Source organism: Hyaena hyaena, unplaced genomic scaffold (assembly GCF_003009895.1).
Source record: "Hyaena hyaena isolate Hyena2069 unplaced genomic scaffold, ASM300989v1 scaffold_16, whole genome shotgun sequence".
NCBI classification, from domain to species: Eukaryota; Metazoa; Chordata; class Mammalia; order Carnivora; family Hyaenidae; genus Hyaena; species Hyaena hyaena.
The window spans coordinates 1967306-1984920 of NW_024080650.1; the positions used below are offsets into that span (position 1 = coordinate 1967306).

The following is a 17615-nucleotide window of genomic DNA, read 5'->3' on the forward strand; positions in this document are numbered from 1 at the left end:
TCATATATTTTGGGAGTAGAGAGAAAATGAGACTTAAGTATTTGGTGGTAGTATCTATTTTTGAATAGGTTTGAAAGCTGGACAGAAGTAATCAAAATAATGTTTTCTCAAGAAAAATGGTTCCCTTCAAGGACCCATGCATGGGGTTAGAAAGGTCACCCCACTTACCCTCCCTTAGGCATCTGTCTCTAGCTGTGCCTCTCCTGGCTGACTTAGGATCCCATGTCAGGACAATCTGACCCACCATCACTATCCCATTCTGTTAACAGAATCCCTGTGAATATGTATTTTAATAACTGGGGAGGGTACTCCTTTCTGTACACTGATTAGTGATTTGCACCTCCTTTTTTTGTTAAATGGCTGCTCATATCATATCCTCCATCCATTATTCCACCAGGACTCTCTTCTTTAGTCAAACTATTAATTAAGGATATTAGCCTTTTTAATGGAATTTGTTGTAAATATTTTCCCAGATTCATTTATAATTTAGTTTCAGTGGGCTTTTCATTTATTTTCTAAAATTTTATTCATTTATTTTGGGAAAGAGAGAGCGTGCATGCACACACACACACACGGGAGGAACAGAGACAGAGCATCCCAAGCTGACTCCACACTGCTCAATGCGGAGCCCAATGCAGGGCTCAAACTCAGGAATTGCGAGATCACGACCTGAGCCAAAACTAAGAGTCGGTTACTTAGCTGACTGAGCCACCCAGACACCCCAAGTGATTTTTTTTTTTTTTGGTCACCATGGTTTTTGTTAATTAAATCCACCATGGGCCCATAATGAATTTTATTAATAAATTCTCTAATATTTAATCACCCTTGTATTCCTAAAATGATACACATAATGTATTGGTTTTTTCTTATTATTATCTGGAACAGCATTTTCCCCAAACCATGTTCCAAAGAGCATTCTTCCAAGACATGTTAATAGATATGTTAATTGTTGTATAGAACTGGACACTAAAGCCTTTTTCTGAAAAGCTTCTCCTGCACATTTGCATTTTATTTTATTTTATTTTTTTAAATGTTTTTTTATTTATTTCTAGGAAAGAGAGAGACAGCGTGAGCAGGGGAGGGTCAGAGAGAGAGGGAGCCACAGACTGAAACAGGCTCCAGGCTCCGAGCCGGCAGCCAGCACAGAGCCCAACGCGGGGCCCGAACCCACGAACCGTGAGATCATGACCTAAGCGAAAGCCGGACGCCCAACCGACTAAGGCACCCAGGCGCCCCTGCACATTTGCATTTTAAAAGATCACAAGGAAACTTGCAGGACAGCAAGATGCCGGGCTTTAGCATACTACTACCTAAACGCATCTGAACTCAGCCTGGGGCTTCACACAGCTCTGGGGAGGAGCACGTGGATGCGGCTCTGTTATATTAGCTCTGTCAGGATCTGCCGTGGAGATCAACTTGGCTGGGAAGTTTCCCCTGCTTCTTAAACTGCCAGAACCCCTTAAACGGAGCAGGAATTCTCTCTTCCTTGAAATAAAATAAACTCACTAACTATTGGAGCCCAGAACTTTTTTTAGGGATAAAATCCTTTGATGGCACTCTTGACTGCTCGTGTGGCCGGGGACGTACCCAGGGCCATCAGTCCTCCCTTCACTTACTACGAGGTGCTTACTGAACCCCTGCTCTGTGACCGGTGGAGAGCCAGGTCCTGACGGTGCTGCAGTGACCGGCACGGAGCCGCAGCCTTGCCCTCACACAGCTGACATCCCAAGGATGAGAGAAGCTGGCTGGAAACTAAAAGACCTGACAGAAGAAAGGAAAAGCCAGACAGAAGGATGCACAGATACAGCTGAGGAGTTTTCCCATGAACGGAGAAACAAGATGGAGAAACGGAAAGCAGAGGGTTAGGGAGGTGTAAACATTCTAGAAGTTCCAGGAAGAGACAAGCAAGAATGCAGTTAAGGAAAGCATCCACAAAATAATTCAATCATTTCTCACCTGTAAACAGCTGAGATTCCAACAGCAAAAGGCCCCAAGTGCCCAGTGGAAGATGTACACAGAATGAGGGACAGTGGGGAAGGTTTCAGACACAGACAACGAGAAGACCTGCAAATTTCCAGAATTCCTGCTTGTGTCCAAGCAGAGTTTTGAGAGGAGGAGACAGAGAGAAGAGTGGCCAAGCACTTCACAGGATGGAGAACAAGCAGGAAGGGGGCAAGAGAGAACTGGAGATCAGTTTGGAAGCACTGGCCAAAGGCGAGGCTTGTCGAGGGGAGTGGCGGGGGCGTGACCTGCTGGACAGAGGCAGGAAGCCGGGCTGAGGGGAAGCAAAGAATCAGGAACCACTGCAGGGCGTGTGGCTCCATCAGCTGGGTGTGTGTTCGTGGCCCTGCCTGAGAGCAGGATGGCAAGAGGGGGGGGGGGCTGGTTTTGGGGGAAAAGGAGGGAAGCAAACGCTTGACACTTTCTCCCTTTGAAGTCTGAGAAGTCCTGTGTGACAGCGACTGGAGGCCGCAAACCAGGACTTGGACCTCACAGCTGGTGTTCAGGGGCGTGGCTGCGTGGCTGCAGGCTCTCACGGAAGTCAAGGGCATCACGGGCTCGCCAGGGCCCCGCACTAGCCGAGGCACCTCAGGGGCAAGGCACACACGCAGGAAGGCGCCTCAGGGCCTGGTTCTGGAGAACCCTGACATTTTGCGGTCAGGGTAAGGAGGAGTCCATTTTTGTTTTTACGCTTTTTTGGAAAACCACACATTTTATTAATTGGTGGTTGTTGTTAAATGTGGGGGCAGGTAGCGCAGCTGGAACTCTTCCTCCCTGGACCTAAACATTTGTCCCTTGGTCTGTGCACTCACTCCCTCCTCTGCTCAATCGGCCTCGCCCAAGTGTGTCCATGCGCTAGTTTCCAAAGAACCAATGTTTGGAGTTTTCACTTGCATTGTTTCACATTTTTTCTATCTGTATTAATTTTTCGTCCCCTGCTTCCATGAGGCTCATTTTAATCCTGTTTTTCTACTTTCAAAGAGATGAGCTCTTCATGTACTTTGCCTTTAAGACTGTGCGTTTTCGTCGAGAACAACTCTGCGTGACGGGTCAGTTCTTGCCCTCGTGTTCTAATCTTCAGCAGTCGTGAAGTTTCAATTTCCCCTCTGAGTAGGAGTGATTCATAACAACGTTTTTCAATTCCTAGGTGGTCTGGGGGTTCTGTTCACCCTTGTTATTGGTTTCTAACTTTACTGTAGGGTGCCAATTCCAATTTCTTCTTCTTGGAACTTACTGCGTTTCACAGAACATTCTTCCCTGCCTTCTACACGCCCATGCTGGTGTAGGGAACACTGACCAGCCTTCAGTGAAAGGAGAAATGAAGAATAACCCTGGACATTTTCACACCCCTTTATCTGTTAGGCTATTGCTTCTCGGCTTTTTGGCTAAGATCAAGTGAATCTGTAAAACTAGATGGATTATAATTACGCAAGGATGCACTTTAACTTGCACACTGTGTTCTAACACAGACAGACAGAATGAAGTGTTAGGGAGTAAGTTCTGACCAGACTACTTGGGTTCTTACTAGCTCTGCGAACCTGGGCAGCTAACTTTGCATCTCTGTGCCTCTGCTTCTTTTGCTGTTAAATGGGGATAACACCGGTATCTACCTTGATTTACAATATATATGATGAGTGTTTTTGGAAAGCACTAATGCAAGGGCTCAAGAAGTGCTCTGGCTATTGTTTACGGATTACAGAGTACTTCACAGAGCAAAACAAAAACAACTGGAAACTCCTTTCTGTTATTACATACTTTGTTTTGGGAATTTTGCTGGTTGGCAAATGCCAGGCTTTGAACCATTTCCCTATAACATGATCAGCTCTTACATGTGTTCACCAGGCACACAAAAAGGAAGTGGGTTCCATTTGTGGCATACAAACGGCTCTACTTATCAATCTTCTACTAAACCGAAGTCCTGGATGTCTTTACTGACAACACAAAGGGGTAAGTGACATTTTAGTGAACTTGGAAGTTGTGTGCTGAAGCGCCAGCAACGACTGGCAGGACTCTGGCAAGAGCCACGGCTTCCCCCACAGGTGCAGGAGCCAGCCTGGGGAGCCGTGTGTCTCTTGATGCCAACAGACCCTGGTGCAGCATCTCGGTCTCCTGCCAACCTGGAAAGTTTTTTTGAGTCTCATTGAAAGGATTCGGCTTCTCGGTATTTCCACTCACGTGCACGAAACTTGGCATGACCTCAGAAGTTAAAAGCTAATGGCATCACCACCTTACACGCCCTTCTTAAAAAGTCTGAAACCTTACAACCCTCCCTTTACAAATCACTGCCACACAGGTCTTAGGAATACCTTGCTGTCACTTCCCAACCTCCGGGTCTGAAACACCCTTCAGTAACTTCCAGGCAAGAAACGAATCAAGTTTAAATTGTCAGACTCTTCTCACTTTAGGAAAACAAAAACAAAAAAACCTATCTCTGAAGTTTTAGTGTAAACGCTACAATATGCCGAGAGACCGCCCCAGGTGGCGGGAAGAGGAGGGACGGACAGTGCGCGCTGAGTGGCCCAGAGCACTCACAGCATGGCGATGCCCCAGTGCTTCCCCGCTCTCTCTCCCGCCGCCTGGAACCCAGACAGCCCGATGAGGGCCACCGTGGGCGTGATGGTCAGGGGCCCGATGTACTTCAGCAGAGCCCCGGGCAGGCCTAGAAGGCCGATGACCACTTCTATCAGCGAAGACATGATGATGGCGCCCTGGATCTGCAACGAGAGAAGGCACAAACACGAAGGGTGAGCTGCTTGTAGACCACAGACTCCAAGTGTCCCCTGCAACCACAGTGGACAGTTCTGCTAGGCAGCAACTTAGTACCTAACAAGCGTGACACAGCTGGAAAATTCCCGGCGCCCCCAAAAGAGACCAGTGGGGTGAGTGGGGTCTAGCCAACCTACGGGTGACATGGTTGATGTAAGAACATTAACAGAAACGGGCAACGGATGATCAGCTACCCTACCTCTCCCGTGGATAAGTGAGAGTTATCGTTTCTGCTCAAGACACACGACATTCAAAACCAGCCTCAGAGGAGCACTGCAGCACAAAGATTCTGGCCTTTAAAAAGCGAGTCTGAGGGGGGCGCCTGGGTGGCTTAGTCGGTTAAGTGTCCGACTTTCGCTTAGGTCATGATCTCGCGGTTCGTGGGTTCGGGCCCCGCGTCGGGCTCTGTGCTGACTGCCAGCTCAGAGCCTGGAGCCTGTTTCAGTCTGTGACTCCCTTTCTCTCTGACCCTCCCCTGCTCACGCTGTCTCTCTCTCTCTCTCCTAGAAATTAAAAAAAAAAAAAAAAAATTAAAAAAAAAAAAAAAAAGCGAGTCTGAGGGACATTTAGGAGACTGTGTTATCGACACAAATTCTAAAGGAATGTCCCTATTGTGGAAGACGGCCATTATCTGTGCCAGCTCTGGACTAATGGTGAAGGATCTTCCAGATTTGGGAAGGTCTGGATGAGCTGCCAGCCATTCTTCGTGTCTGAGGCCTCCTGTGCCCTGTCCTGTTCAAGTGCACCACAGCACGAGGGTCCGTAATTCTTTCCCCACGCACAGGTACATGCGGACAGGAATGAGGAGGGGTGCTGTCCGCAGGCAAGCCTCTGTAGCTCTTTCCAAGGGAGCCGCCGCAGCCCGTTACGCTGGAGCGTGTGAGTGGGCAGGTCTCTGGGTACCTAGGAGCTGAGGGGAGCGAAGGCAAGAAACTTCTGACAGAAATACCGTCTGGCTGCACAAAGCATTTCTGCGCACTTTATTTTATGGTGGTGCCATCTAAATTTAGTTTCACAACAGAAATAAACAGGTCAGTAGTTGAAAAGGAAAAGGAAGGCTCGGTGCACGTTAACTACGGTGTCTTGGGCACAGCCAACAATGGAGCAGGGAAGAAACACAAAGCAGCCAAAAGCAGACAATGCTCCTCTTTTACCTCACGTATCCGGGGATACCAGATGTGCTCTGTGTGTAACAGCTCTGTTGTTCCATTGGACACTGAAACATCTTGAAAACAAAAACAAAGAACACTTTTTGGAGCAACACTGATGTTTCACAAGCTGTATTCATTTTACTCTTGGTAAGAAGAAATCTCCTCCCTGTTTTAAGTTTTATTTTGTATTTATGTAAAATGCCCATCCCTAAAATTCAAGCTTATCATACTGAAAGATGTCTTCCCCAGCGCTAAGTGTCACCAAATTTGTTCATCGACTGAGAGCTCCCAGCTTGTCAAAAGCGGACTGAACTGAGGCTGCACGTTGCTAGTGCCGGCCTGACACAAAGACCAACCTTTGCGAGCAGCTAACGGAAACACCCAAAAGCAAGGCTGCCTGACTGAGGTTTTTAAAACCTAGATAAAACAGAGGGCCTTTTCCAGCTCCTGAATCCAATCAGTGGTCACAATCTAACTCCTGGGAGCAAGGGAGGAAGCAAAGGTTGGAAAACTTTGCTCCTAGAATCTAACAGTATTCTGAGAGTACACCAGGTCTGTCTGATTTTCTTAAACCGGCCCCCCTACCTGATCTTTTCCTGACCTGATCGGGTTATTCAAGGATCTTTGCAATCACTAATGAGGGGGAGGGGAGGTTAAAGTCATTTGCAGAAAACCAAAGCAGCCAGATCCTTAAAAAGCAGAGATGTTTCAGAGAAGGGATGCTGACGCAGCAAAAAGAGTGATTACTGGTGGTTCGTAAAATCCACTGAAAGAAGAGGCAGGAAAATAGCGCAAATGTTCTATTCCATTCCCATATATATCAATTTCATTAGCATAGAGAAATGAGGTCCTTTCTGGTCCTTACTTGCTCTGAGGTTAGGGAGGAACGAGTGGGGAGAGAGAGAGACAGAAACACGATCCACAGACTGGAGTGTTCTAAGCGGTTTGTTGGTCTGTATGTTCTCTGCCCGATTCCAGAAAGGGTTTAACGCTGCCGAGGGCAGCACGTCCAGGCCTCCCGACTATCGCGTGCGTTAAAGGACCCCAATGACGTATGCGGAAATAACTGCAATTACCTGTGGTGTTACATTTCCATTTATCTAAAGACAGGATGGCTCGAGCAGGGGCCAGAAATGCAAAAGCACTGGCCTGAAACAGGGGTAACCTAAAAGAAACGAGACCAAAACCATGATCACGGCATCAGGAACTACCGAGGTAGTTCACCATTTGACAGCTTAACAGTCTTTTCCATAGACAAACAGCACATGAGTAAATGCAGGCACACTCCAAAGAGTGAGCCCCGGTCTGCAAAGATCTCCTCGGCCACACAGCCAGGGGCCCCGGCTTCTCTGTCTTCCCCTCCCATTGCTCTCCCCACAGACAGCCCCAGCATGGGTCCTCGGGGAGCCCTATGGTCAGTGCCCACACCCCTACACCAGCCCCTGACATCACCACCTTTCCCCTTGGGGGTGGGGGATGTTGGGCATTTGGGCATCTTGTTTTCCTGCTGAGCTTGTGAGCTCCGTCCTAAATATTGGCGTGTCTTCCACTTTACCACCCTCCTCCTCCTCCTCCTCCCTTTCACATTCTTATTGGTTAGCACAGGAAAAAAAATCTATCTCCCCATCGCTCCATTTTGTAAGTCAGAAACTGCCCTAAATCCTAGAGGATCGGCATCATAATCACGTTAGTGATCTAGAGCTACTGAGGAAAGGAAAGCTGTCCGTTACAAATCACAGCAGACAAGATATTCTGCTTGATCACAAAAAAAGCAGGTGGACTCTGTTAAATCCCCTGCCTACAATCTTCAAACGTCACCAATTATATTCTAGATACTTCATGTTGACTTTCTGAACACCTGACCTATCCAAACTCAAGAGATTTTGCCATTTTTTGCAAGTGTACAGCATTTCAGCTACAGTTGTATAAAGGTAGCTTTATGAGCTAACATGAAAACTTGATTTCTGCTTGCTATTTTTAACATTATTTTCAAGGTAAGATAGAAAACCGGCCCTTTCTGTTTACAAGGCTGAGAACTCCCAGATGTCCAGATCCTTCTGAAATACCCCCCAAACAGCCTGGCACCAGCGTCTGGGCCAGTGGCCGGAGAACCCAGCACGCACCTCTCTGTGCTCGGACGGCATGCCCTGACCCAGCCGGAACAGGAAGTGGACTGAGAGAAGGTGCCGCTGGCTGAAGGGGCGGCAGCCATGCTACAAGCCCAGGGCACATACCACCCTGCGCCAGACACGGGGTCAAGATGCTCTTGTTCTTCTGTCCGTTTTAATCATGCAATGCAATCAACCCAGCATAGGCATGGTGCTGGCTTTAGGGCATAGAGGCAGGCTGCACAGTACAGACCAGATGTGTTGCTGGCGTCCACCAACCATCCATTTTTAATTACCTGTCAGAGGGGCCCAGAGCACAGTACCATCAAAAGTGGATGTGGAGGTCACCGAAAGTGGGAACGTACACCACAAGGCAACACTGATTTGCAAACATTCCTGAAGCATAACTTTTCAGAAATGTCTTAAAAGGGCAAAGGGTGACCCACATCTAATCAGGAATGGATGCCTTCTCAAACGGCCCAAATAACACGTTTTACTATCGTTTCAGATTTCAGTGCATCCTAGGGCCACATAACGTGGACTACAGAGATCTCGGCCTAGGAATGTTGCAATGGATCCCACATTGGTGGTTCACTGGGTGGGAGAGGGAAGACTGGCCCTGGGTTCCACTCTGCTCTCGACCTCAGTCTGGGCACCTTTCAGGGCAAACATTTTATGGCTTAACCATGACCACCAGAACCCAGCTGCAAAGAAGCTCACTCATTTCAAACAATCAGGACCCTGAATTCCTTTGAAAGTGGGTGATCATAGAAAATTCCCACATGTGCAGTCTCAAAGTCTCCCAAGACGGTCTGGAAAGGGGCTGCTCGTGCCGGCTTACATATTCCTGTTCAGCCACATGCACTGCCTGCCACGAGCAGCACTGGCCAGAGAACAAGTGAACACTGTACAGGACGCAGAAGTGCCCCAGCAGTTAAGGGTGGTCTCCACAACTGGCAGCGTGAACCAGTGGCTTGACAGGAATGTTCTTAGGGAAAGCTGTGGCAAGAGATATTATTTCATCAACTAAGAACTTCCCTAAATACGAAGCCAATTTTCCAAGAAAAAGGTGGAGGACAATAAAGCACTAGATATTGTCATCTGATAAAGTGGCTTTTTCCAGCCCTTCCCCAGTGTGCAGCCAATCAACCCCAGGGCTCTCCTCTCTGCACTTCACTCACGGCCCACAACCTCAGGTCCCTGGGCTCCCCACGTAGACAAGACTGTCTGCTCTTTTATCGTGTCCTGACAGCTGGAAAGGAAACTAATTCAGCGGCACCTTTCTTTACACCAGGAGCCGGCAAACTGATCCGTGAACCAAGTCTGGCACACGATTCCTCTTTGTGACTTGGGTTTTACTAGGACACAGCCACTCCATCCGCCCGTGTCTGCGGCTGCTGTGGGGCTACAGTGTGGAGCCCAGAGAACACAACAGAGGCCACAGACCCAAAATATTTGTTGCTTGTCCCTTTACAGGAAAAATTTGCCAACCTTGTCTATAGGGAAAGTTGATCTTAAATATGGAAGAGGCGGTGGGTTTTTGCAGATGAGTTTTTAGGGTTAACAGGATTACTAGAGGTTAGTACGAAAAAACGTGAGCAGACAGACACATGTCGTGACATACTCCCACGTCAGGTTCTAGCCCCAGGATGGAGAGAAACCTAACCAGTCCCAGACAAGACTTCCGTTCTTCAAAACTCTGCTGGAGGCGTCCCACTTCCTCCTCTGAGCCCAGAAGACCAGAGCTCCAGGCCCCCGGCTCTTCCTCACCAGCCTCTTCACAGACCTGCTCCCCAGATTCTGGCCTCGGAGCCTCTGCTCTCCTCTCAGTCGTCAACTCTCCTCCAGTGTTCAATATTTATTCATTACGGCACAGAGGAAATACCCCATCCAGGTATACCCCAGGACCTCCTGTGGATTCATAATGTGTTCCCCTGACCGCTCAGAGCTTTCTGGCCATGATTTCTGCCGCTCACTCCCCACAGTGCCAGGAAGCTGCTTCAGGGGTGCTGGCTAAAAATGGAGATTTCTGCATCTCACCCAGTCCTGGTTAGTCAGAGTCTCGGATGAGGCCTCAAATCTGCAGTCTGAACAATCACTTCTGGGTGATGCTGAGGCACCAGGCACCACAAAGATGGACGACCCCCAGGCCAGATGAAGGGATTTACCATCTGCAACGATGGAAAAAGCCACCCCAGGGCAGCTGACAGGTTCCTGCTGTGTGCAGGAAGACAGCTGGCCACGGAGGTGGTGACGCCAACGGGGCAGGACGCCGAGGACGGGCACTGCGCGGGCCGGCACCTCCCGGCACTAAAGGGCAGGAAGCACCACACCACACACGGAAGGGGCTGGGAAGCGTGCAGGCAGAGAGAAGAGCAGGCACAACCAGAGCCACACCGCAGCCCCTGGAGTCCTCGGAGAACCCGGCCTGGACTGTGGGCGGGGCTGCCGTGCTGAAGGTCAGAGTGGACCAAGGGCACATGCCCCACCTTGTGCCCGCAGGCAAACGCAATCTTGCTCAGAAAGGACCACTTTTGGGGACCTGGGGGAGCTGACCTTAACCCCAAAACGTCAGAAGGCACTCGGGCAGGCTGCAGCCGTACCACCTGTGGTCTGTGCTTCGCGGACTCGCTCATGCTGCAGTGTCCTGTCAGCCCCGGTGACCTGCCAGCGCAGGACAGGTCTCCGCACACCTCAGCCTCGGTGGCTCCCTTCGCCGCACCCCAAATGATTGGCCTGTGGACCTGGGCACCTCCCCACGGGGCTGGACCTGCCCTGACTGTAAGAACCGAACCCTTTTACCCACCATCGGTGTGTCCCCAGCACCAACTTTCACTTAGCGATCAATTAATGAATTAAAGGCGCTATTGACAAATGTTATTCTTTGAGAAGAATTTTATTAGACTAAAAAGAAGAAGTCTTTCTGCCATGTTGATTTTAACTGCAAATTAGGGAAAGGACCTTTTTTTTTCCCCTCAATGATTAAAAGTACTGGGTAGAGAGAACAGAGTCAAGGGTAGAGGAATTTTCCACACAAAACCAGACAACTTCCCCAAGGTCCCAGGGGCTAGCAATCATCCTTGGTGTCATCAGGAGGAAAGTCCTTAACAAGCTTAAGAGGGCAGGGGCCTAACAGCTGCACCTGAAAGGGAGGAAATGTGGTCTTCCCAGAATGGAATCATTTCATGAAAATGAATAAAACAAAACAATCCATCGACACAGAAAGTACACTAAGTGCCAAACTGGCTTCCTCGATCTACCAAGAAAGCTATTGAGTTGGTACAAAACCTTCTGTCAAGTAAATATTTACTTGAGTCTAAATACCAGCATGATTTTAAGACAATGATCTCTAAGAAACATGGCAGGTTTGCCTTCAAGGAGCTATAGTTTCAAAACTGAATCTGCCATCAGGAAGGTGTATCCTAAGCGCCTTTAGGGAAAAGCAAAATACAAGATGTCACAAACTCTTAACTGGTAACGTTTTCCTGTTATTTCCCATAGGTATATATGCTCTATCAGCTATCTGGAAAAGTAGCTTGCATTTAAGAATAAACATACCCTCTGCATCATCGTTTTCCCATATCATACCCGAGGACAGTGATTTAACAATGTTATCTAATATTCAGGCCATATTTAAATTTATCTAATTGTTTATAAATATACCTGCTCCTGCTCCCCCAAATCCAATCAGAGTGCCTACACTGCATCTGGTGGTCTCGTGTCAGATTCAGAGCCAGGCCAGACACTTCCCGCAAGGACGCTGTCTGAGTGGTGTGAACTTCTTCGAGCATCCCATCAGGAGGCTGCTCCATCAGGCTGTCCCACAAAGTGGGACCTTTTTCCTTTGGTAACTAATAATCTACAGAATGATTCTTAGGCTGCGTGAATATTATATTCCCACTAGCTTATGAATATTCTTATATAGTGGGCTTAAAAATTACAATTTTTCAATATGATCATTCCATCCATACTTAATTAGTGGCCTTTTGTAAAGAAGAACTTTCCTTTTAGTCCAACGTTTTCTTTTTTGGACATCACTGTAGATGCATGAATTCCTTTCAAATTCAGTTTGACAACTCACTTCCATGACTATTCCTTTTAATGTAGTGTCCCAAACTTGCCCAAAGAACCTGCTCAAGCAGGTTCTCCTTCTTTATGACGTGACTCTACCCCCACCAACCTCCACCCCCACCCCTTATTCTTTAAGCAGTTCTCTGCTTTCTGACACATAATGCTCCAGGGTCAACGTGCACTCTCCTCGACCCTGGCCTTGGAGTCAACCACTACTTTAGGAAGCCCAGATGCATTTTAGTGGAGAATGGGATTTAGAAACCAAGACTGAGCACCAGGTGGGCTCACTGTTACTGGGGTGACATTTAGTTAGTAAACAGAACTGTAATTCATTTTTGAATTGTGGGATCATAATGACACCTAGTTCAGGCCAATACCCCTGGATTACCTTCTTTCTTTCCATATTTGTTCTCGCCTTTTCTTACACTGAGTGTCCTGATTTTCCATCATCATCAACATACCATTCATTCATCTCATCCTAATACATCACACAGACAGTCCCAGAATTACACATCTACGTAATTACATGTCACTATGAACAAGACTACTTACTAAGACTATTAAGATTTCTCTTTATTTTGTGCTTAGAATACACCCCAATCAGGGAACGTAAAGTACTGTGTTCTAAAATCTATAAATGAATTCTTTTCTATGTGGTTAGCAATTGACATACAGTTCACCTGTTTCTGTAATTCAATTTTAGGATTCGCTTTTCTTCATCCTTCTCGACTTTTATGTTTTGACTATGTGGAACATTTGCACAGTTTAAAAACCAAACCATATAGAGAGATTTACCAGGAAAGTCTCACTCCCATCCCTAACCTCTCTACCCCCTTCCCACCTAACTCACTATAACCATTTTCATTGATTCCTAACGTACACTTATTCCTTCATACATACGCCCATGTACACTTTTTTTTGCAACTTGGTTTTTCAATATATCCTGGAATGTACTCTATACCAGTTCGCAGAGATCTTTCCCATTCTTCCCAGGGCTGCATGCAGCCATACTGTGTGAGGTACAGTCTCCTACAGATGGACATTTCAGTGTTAAATATTTTGCCATTACAAATTATACAGCAAGACATCACTCTTTTGTGTATTATTTTGCATCTCTGAGAGTCTATCTTAAGTAAATTTCTAGAAGTAGGATCGCTGGATCAATGGTAAATGCACATAGACTCCAGATACTGTAAAATTCTTCTTTTCATAAAGAACTATTGAACTATTTTTACTCCTGACAGCAATGTATTAAGAATGCCTGTTCTCCCCAAGTCTTGCCACCAGAATGGCTCAAAGTTTTTATTTGCTGTGAATCTGACAAAGGTGAGAAAAGGTATCTCAGGGTAGCTTTAGTTTATATTCTGTTATTACATGCTGACTTACTTCAAATGGAGAAGAATCATTATATAACTCTTCTGTGATCTGTTCATATCTTTTGCCTTTCCTATATAATTTCTGGTATCTTTTAAAAATACTTTGATTTTGGGGGTGCCTGGGTAGCTCAGTTGGTTGAGCATCAGACTTCGGCTCAGGTCGTGATTGCGTGGTTCTCAAGTTTGAGGCCTGCATCAGACTCTGTGCTGACAGCTTGGAGCCTGAATCCTGCTTTGGATTCTGTGTCTCCCTGTTTCTCCTTGCTTGTTCTCTCTCCCTCCCTCCCTCCCTCTCACAAAAATAAACATTTTTTTAAAAATTAAAATACTTTGTTAAGAGCTCTTTCTATATTAGAAAATGTTAGACTTTATATGTGATACATTATAAACATTTCCTCTAGTTTGCCATTTTTATTTATGGTGTATTTTTCCAATGTAAAGCTTAACATATTTTTAGATTTAAGGTCATCAAATTTATTATCCTTTTATTGTTTCTGGGGTTTAAGTCCTAGTTTAAAAGTCCTTCTCTGCTTCTGGGTTATAAAGGAATTTACCCTTGTTTTATTCTAATACTTCTATAGTTTCATGATTCTTACATTTGGATCTCTAAGCCATTTTTAGTTGACTTAAAATACTAACTAAAGATAAGTATAACCTTTTATCTTCAAGTTCATGCCATTCTGGTTTTATAGGAAAATGCCCAGATAAGATGAACTATTCCAGTCAGCACTTCCAGTTACAGAGTCCATCCAGGAGATGCTTGGCTGGAAGCAGCCAACCAGCTCCTCTCCCAAGCCACAGCTCATAGCCAGAGGCTTTGTCCAGACAGAGCACAGGAATTTAGGAGGACTGTTGAATACAATTTTGATAACCTCCTTGTCAAGCATGATAGTGTCAACTAATTCCGGTCAGAGAGTCTGTTAGCCTAAACTATCTGAAAAACTGAACTTGTCAACCCCGCCACGCACTAAGAGGACTCAGCCAGCCTCCTAGTATCAGAAATACAGAGAAACAGCAGGTCAGATGAAGGGGAGAGGAGCTGGCAAAGCTAGTGTTGAAGGAGCTAACGTGAACAGCCTCAGCTGAGGGACGGCTGGTGCTCAGGCCGCAGGAGGAGCTGGATAAAGCACCCCAACCACCTTCTGATGGCCTGAGACAGATTCAGGGGGTCCCTCCTGGTCAGGGGATGCTGGCCGTGTGGCCGAGTGTACCCAACCACGTGCTGCACACGTCAAGGACCTGCTGTTCTGCCAGATGTCCTAGACCTTGCCCACTGCACCCCCTCTGCCTCACCCTGCACCCACCTGCCTCCTTCCCTTCCAGAAGGCCCAGAAAAATGAGAGCCAACAGACAGGCACAGACAGGTGCCAGGAATTATCTCATTCAAGGCTCACGAACAATTTCATCACTATTAATTACCATTTTACAGATGATGGAAGGGGGCCCTGAGAGACCAGACAGTTTTTCCAAAGTCACAGGGTTGGAAAACGGTGCAACAGGAGTGAGGCCAGCTCTGAAACCAAGGCTCCCCAATGCAGCTCGTTGGGGGATCAAGGCAAAGCTCCTCCAAAGTCATGACCTCCAAGTCATGACTTGAAATTTGAGTTAAATGGATGGTAATTTTTTTATGGGGCGGGGGGGTGGGGGGAGAATCTGTAGCCTGCTACTATGTATCTGCGTAATGTGACAGAATATGAAAGCACTGTGGTAATTGTGGCATAAATGCTCACCCTGAATCAACCATGCCTCTGGCTGGCCCCATCCTCCAATCTACAACAGATAAGGGAGATTGTGGGGAAAAAAATCTAATCAAATACCACCCCAAAGACACAATCAGACAAATTCAGACCACTGGATGCTCAATAAGAACACTGGCCTGGGCACTTTAGGAAGACAATGTTATGCAGGAAGGAGGGGAGGACAGTTTATGAGTAAGACCAAAGAAACACATAAAACAGATGTGCCACATGACCTTGACTGCATCCAGGTTCAAGGAGGTGAACGGACTAGCTATGGAAGGTATTTTAGTGACAACCTGAGAAATTAAATAGACTGCACGTTAGAAGGTATGGTGGAATGACAATGTTCTCAGGTGTGGTAAATGGTTATCCGGGGGACCCTCATTCCTAGGAGAGCATTCAGGGGTGAGTTGACATGCTGCCTACAACTCTACTTCCAAGTGGTTAAAAAAAACTGCATGTACACCCCCAATAAGTAAACAGAAGGAGAATGTGGGAGAAATCCCAATCTCCCTCACCCTTAATCTAATCCCTGCTTCCTGCCATCCTTGCTAGTTTTATGAACAGTGAAGAGTTCAAAGCCCCAGACTGGAGACCCAGGAGCAGCCTGAAGCCGCCCATGCTCAGTGAGCACATATCTCGTACAGGCCCCAAGAACCCAGGCAGGCGAGAGACAAGGGAGCTCCCTCCTCAGGGGGGACGATCAGTTAGAGAACAGGTTGCTGCACCAGCTACCATGACTCTCTGGGCCCAAACCCTACCCTCTCTCAGCAAAGGAAGGTTTTGAGAGCCTGCAACAGGCCTATGAATGCCAGGAGACTCCTACCGGGGGTGAGGGGGCATCCTATCTACAGTCTTTTCTTTTATGGGAGAGCTCAGAGTGGGGCCTCCAAGAAGCACCTGGGGCAAAAGGCTGAAGGTAACCCCCGAGCACAGCACCTGTCACACCAAGGGGAAGGTCAACATGGCAGATGAGGGGCAGGGACCAGGGCCCCCCATTCCCCTCAGCTCTGCACTGACTGGTGTGAGGGGCGAGGACTCTGAGAAGTGCAGAGCTGGACCGAGACTGGACCTCTGCTTTAAGTGGCGGCAGCAGCCAATGCATCAGCTGAGTTCTCCCCCTCAAACCTTCAGGGCTTTCGGGGGATGGGGTCTGAACAAACTTGCCTTGATCTCTCAGGATTTCAAAGCTTTGCACTAAGTCTTAGAACAAGTCTGAGGAGCTCCCAGGATTGACATCACAAACTAACCAATGAAGACCTTGTTGAAAGCGAAGGGCAGGGAGTCGAGGTCAAAGGGCAGGAGGAAGAAGGGGGGAAGAGGGGAAGGAGGCGGTAGCAGCCAAGGCAGAACTGCCATCCCCAGCAGGCATAGGCTTGGGGAAGCACTAAAGCCACAGAGTCACACGGGTCAGGGGTTGAGACCCACGACTGCCATTTCAAAGCAATCACAACCCTGGGGGAAAGGAAACCACCGTGTCAGGGGAGGTGTGCAGTGAAGGGAGGAGGGTCTGCAGCACACGTGGTGTGGCCTCAGCCAACCCGGCGTTTGGGGGAGGGGGAGATGGGACAAGTCCCCCAAAGGAGCTTTCATGAAGCGGCACCTGAAAGCTGGCACTCCAGGCTCATGCCCAAAGGCACGCATCTGCTTCACCTTCTGTTTCCCTTCCAATTCCGGTTACTTTTATGGAATGAAACAGGTTTCCAAGAAGTGCGCTCCACCCCTCACCAGGGTGCCCGTGTGAAACAAGGAGGAATAACCTGGTCGCAGCCCACAGGTCAGGGGTGTTGACACTTTCCTCCCTCTTCTGCTCTAGACCCCAGCGTCCTCACAGGAAAGGTCCACTCTTCTCAAGTATGAACAACAGTTGGCGTTTAAGCCCCCGCACCCACTGCAACCAAGGCAGTGGGGCATCGGGTAATCGGTGTGCAGTGGGCAAATAGGCAAAGAAATGTACGCAACTCAAGCACTGCAGGGTCTGAGAACAGGTCCTAGAATTCGGGAACGCTGAACATGAAACGCTGTCCTGCTGCCGCTCTAAGCCCAAGGAGGTGGGCACTAAACTGCAAGCACACGTGCATACACACACGGGTGCACACGTATGCACAGGCCACCTACGATCCTTACAGCTATGACACCAGGAAAAAGCCCCGCTCCTGGCTCCGTCAGCCCTCCCCTCCTGCGCTGTCCCTCCCTGGCCATCCCCTCTGCCCCAGCTGCTTTCTGTATTTATGTGATCCTGCTGTGATCGGGAAGTAAAACACCTAAGTCTGTTAAGATAACTCACAGCCTATGCTGAGGGGCCACATTAGCACCCAGAACTAAAAGAGCTTTCATATGATTCATACTCCACAACTTCTCAGGCCTACTTTAGAAAGCTTATAATAATATACAAAAGCAGAA

The 17615-nt window shown here is 47.7% G+C and overlaps 1 protein-coding gene across 3 annotated transcripts in view; it reads right to left on the reverse strand.

Moving 5' to 3' along the window:
• SLC23A2 (solute carrier family 23 member 2) overlaps positions 1-17615 on the reverse strand; it is a 133276-nt gene that overhangs the window by 20623 nt on the left and 95038 nt on the right. For all 3 annotated transcript variants that reach the window (XM_039224187.1, XM_039224195.1, XM_039224199.1), the window contains exons 8-10: positions 6995-7083; positions 5922-5992; positions 4534-4715 (exon numbers count right to left, since the gene is read on the reverse strand). In XM_039224187.1, coding sequence (XP_039080118.1) covers positions 4534-4715; positions 5922-5992; positions 6995-7083 — 342 coding nt within the window. The remainder of the gene's footprint in view (positions 1-4533; positions 4716-5921; positions 5993-6994; positions 7084-17615) is intronic.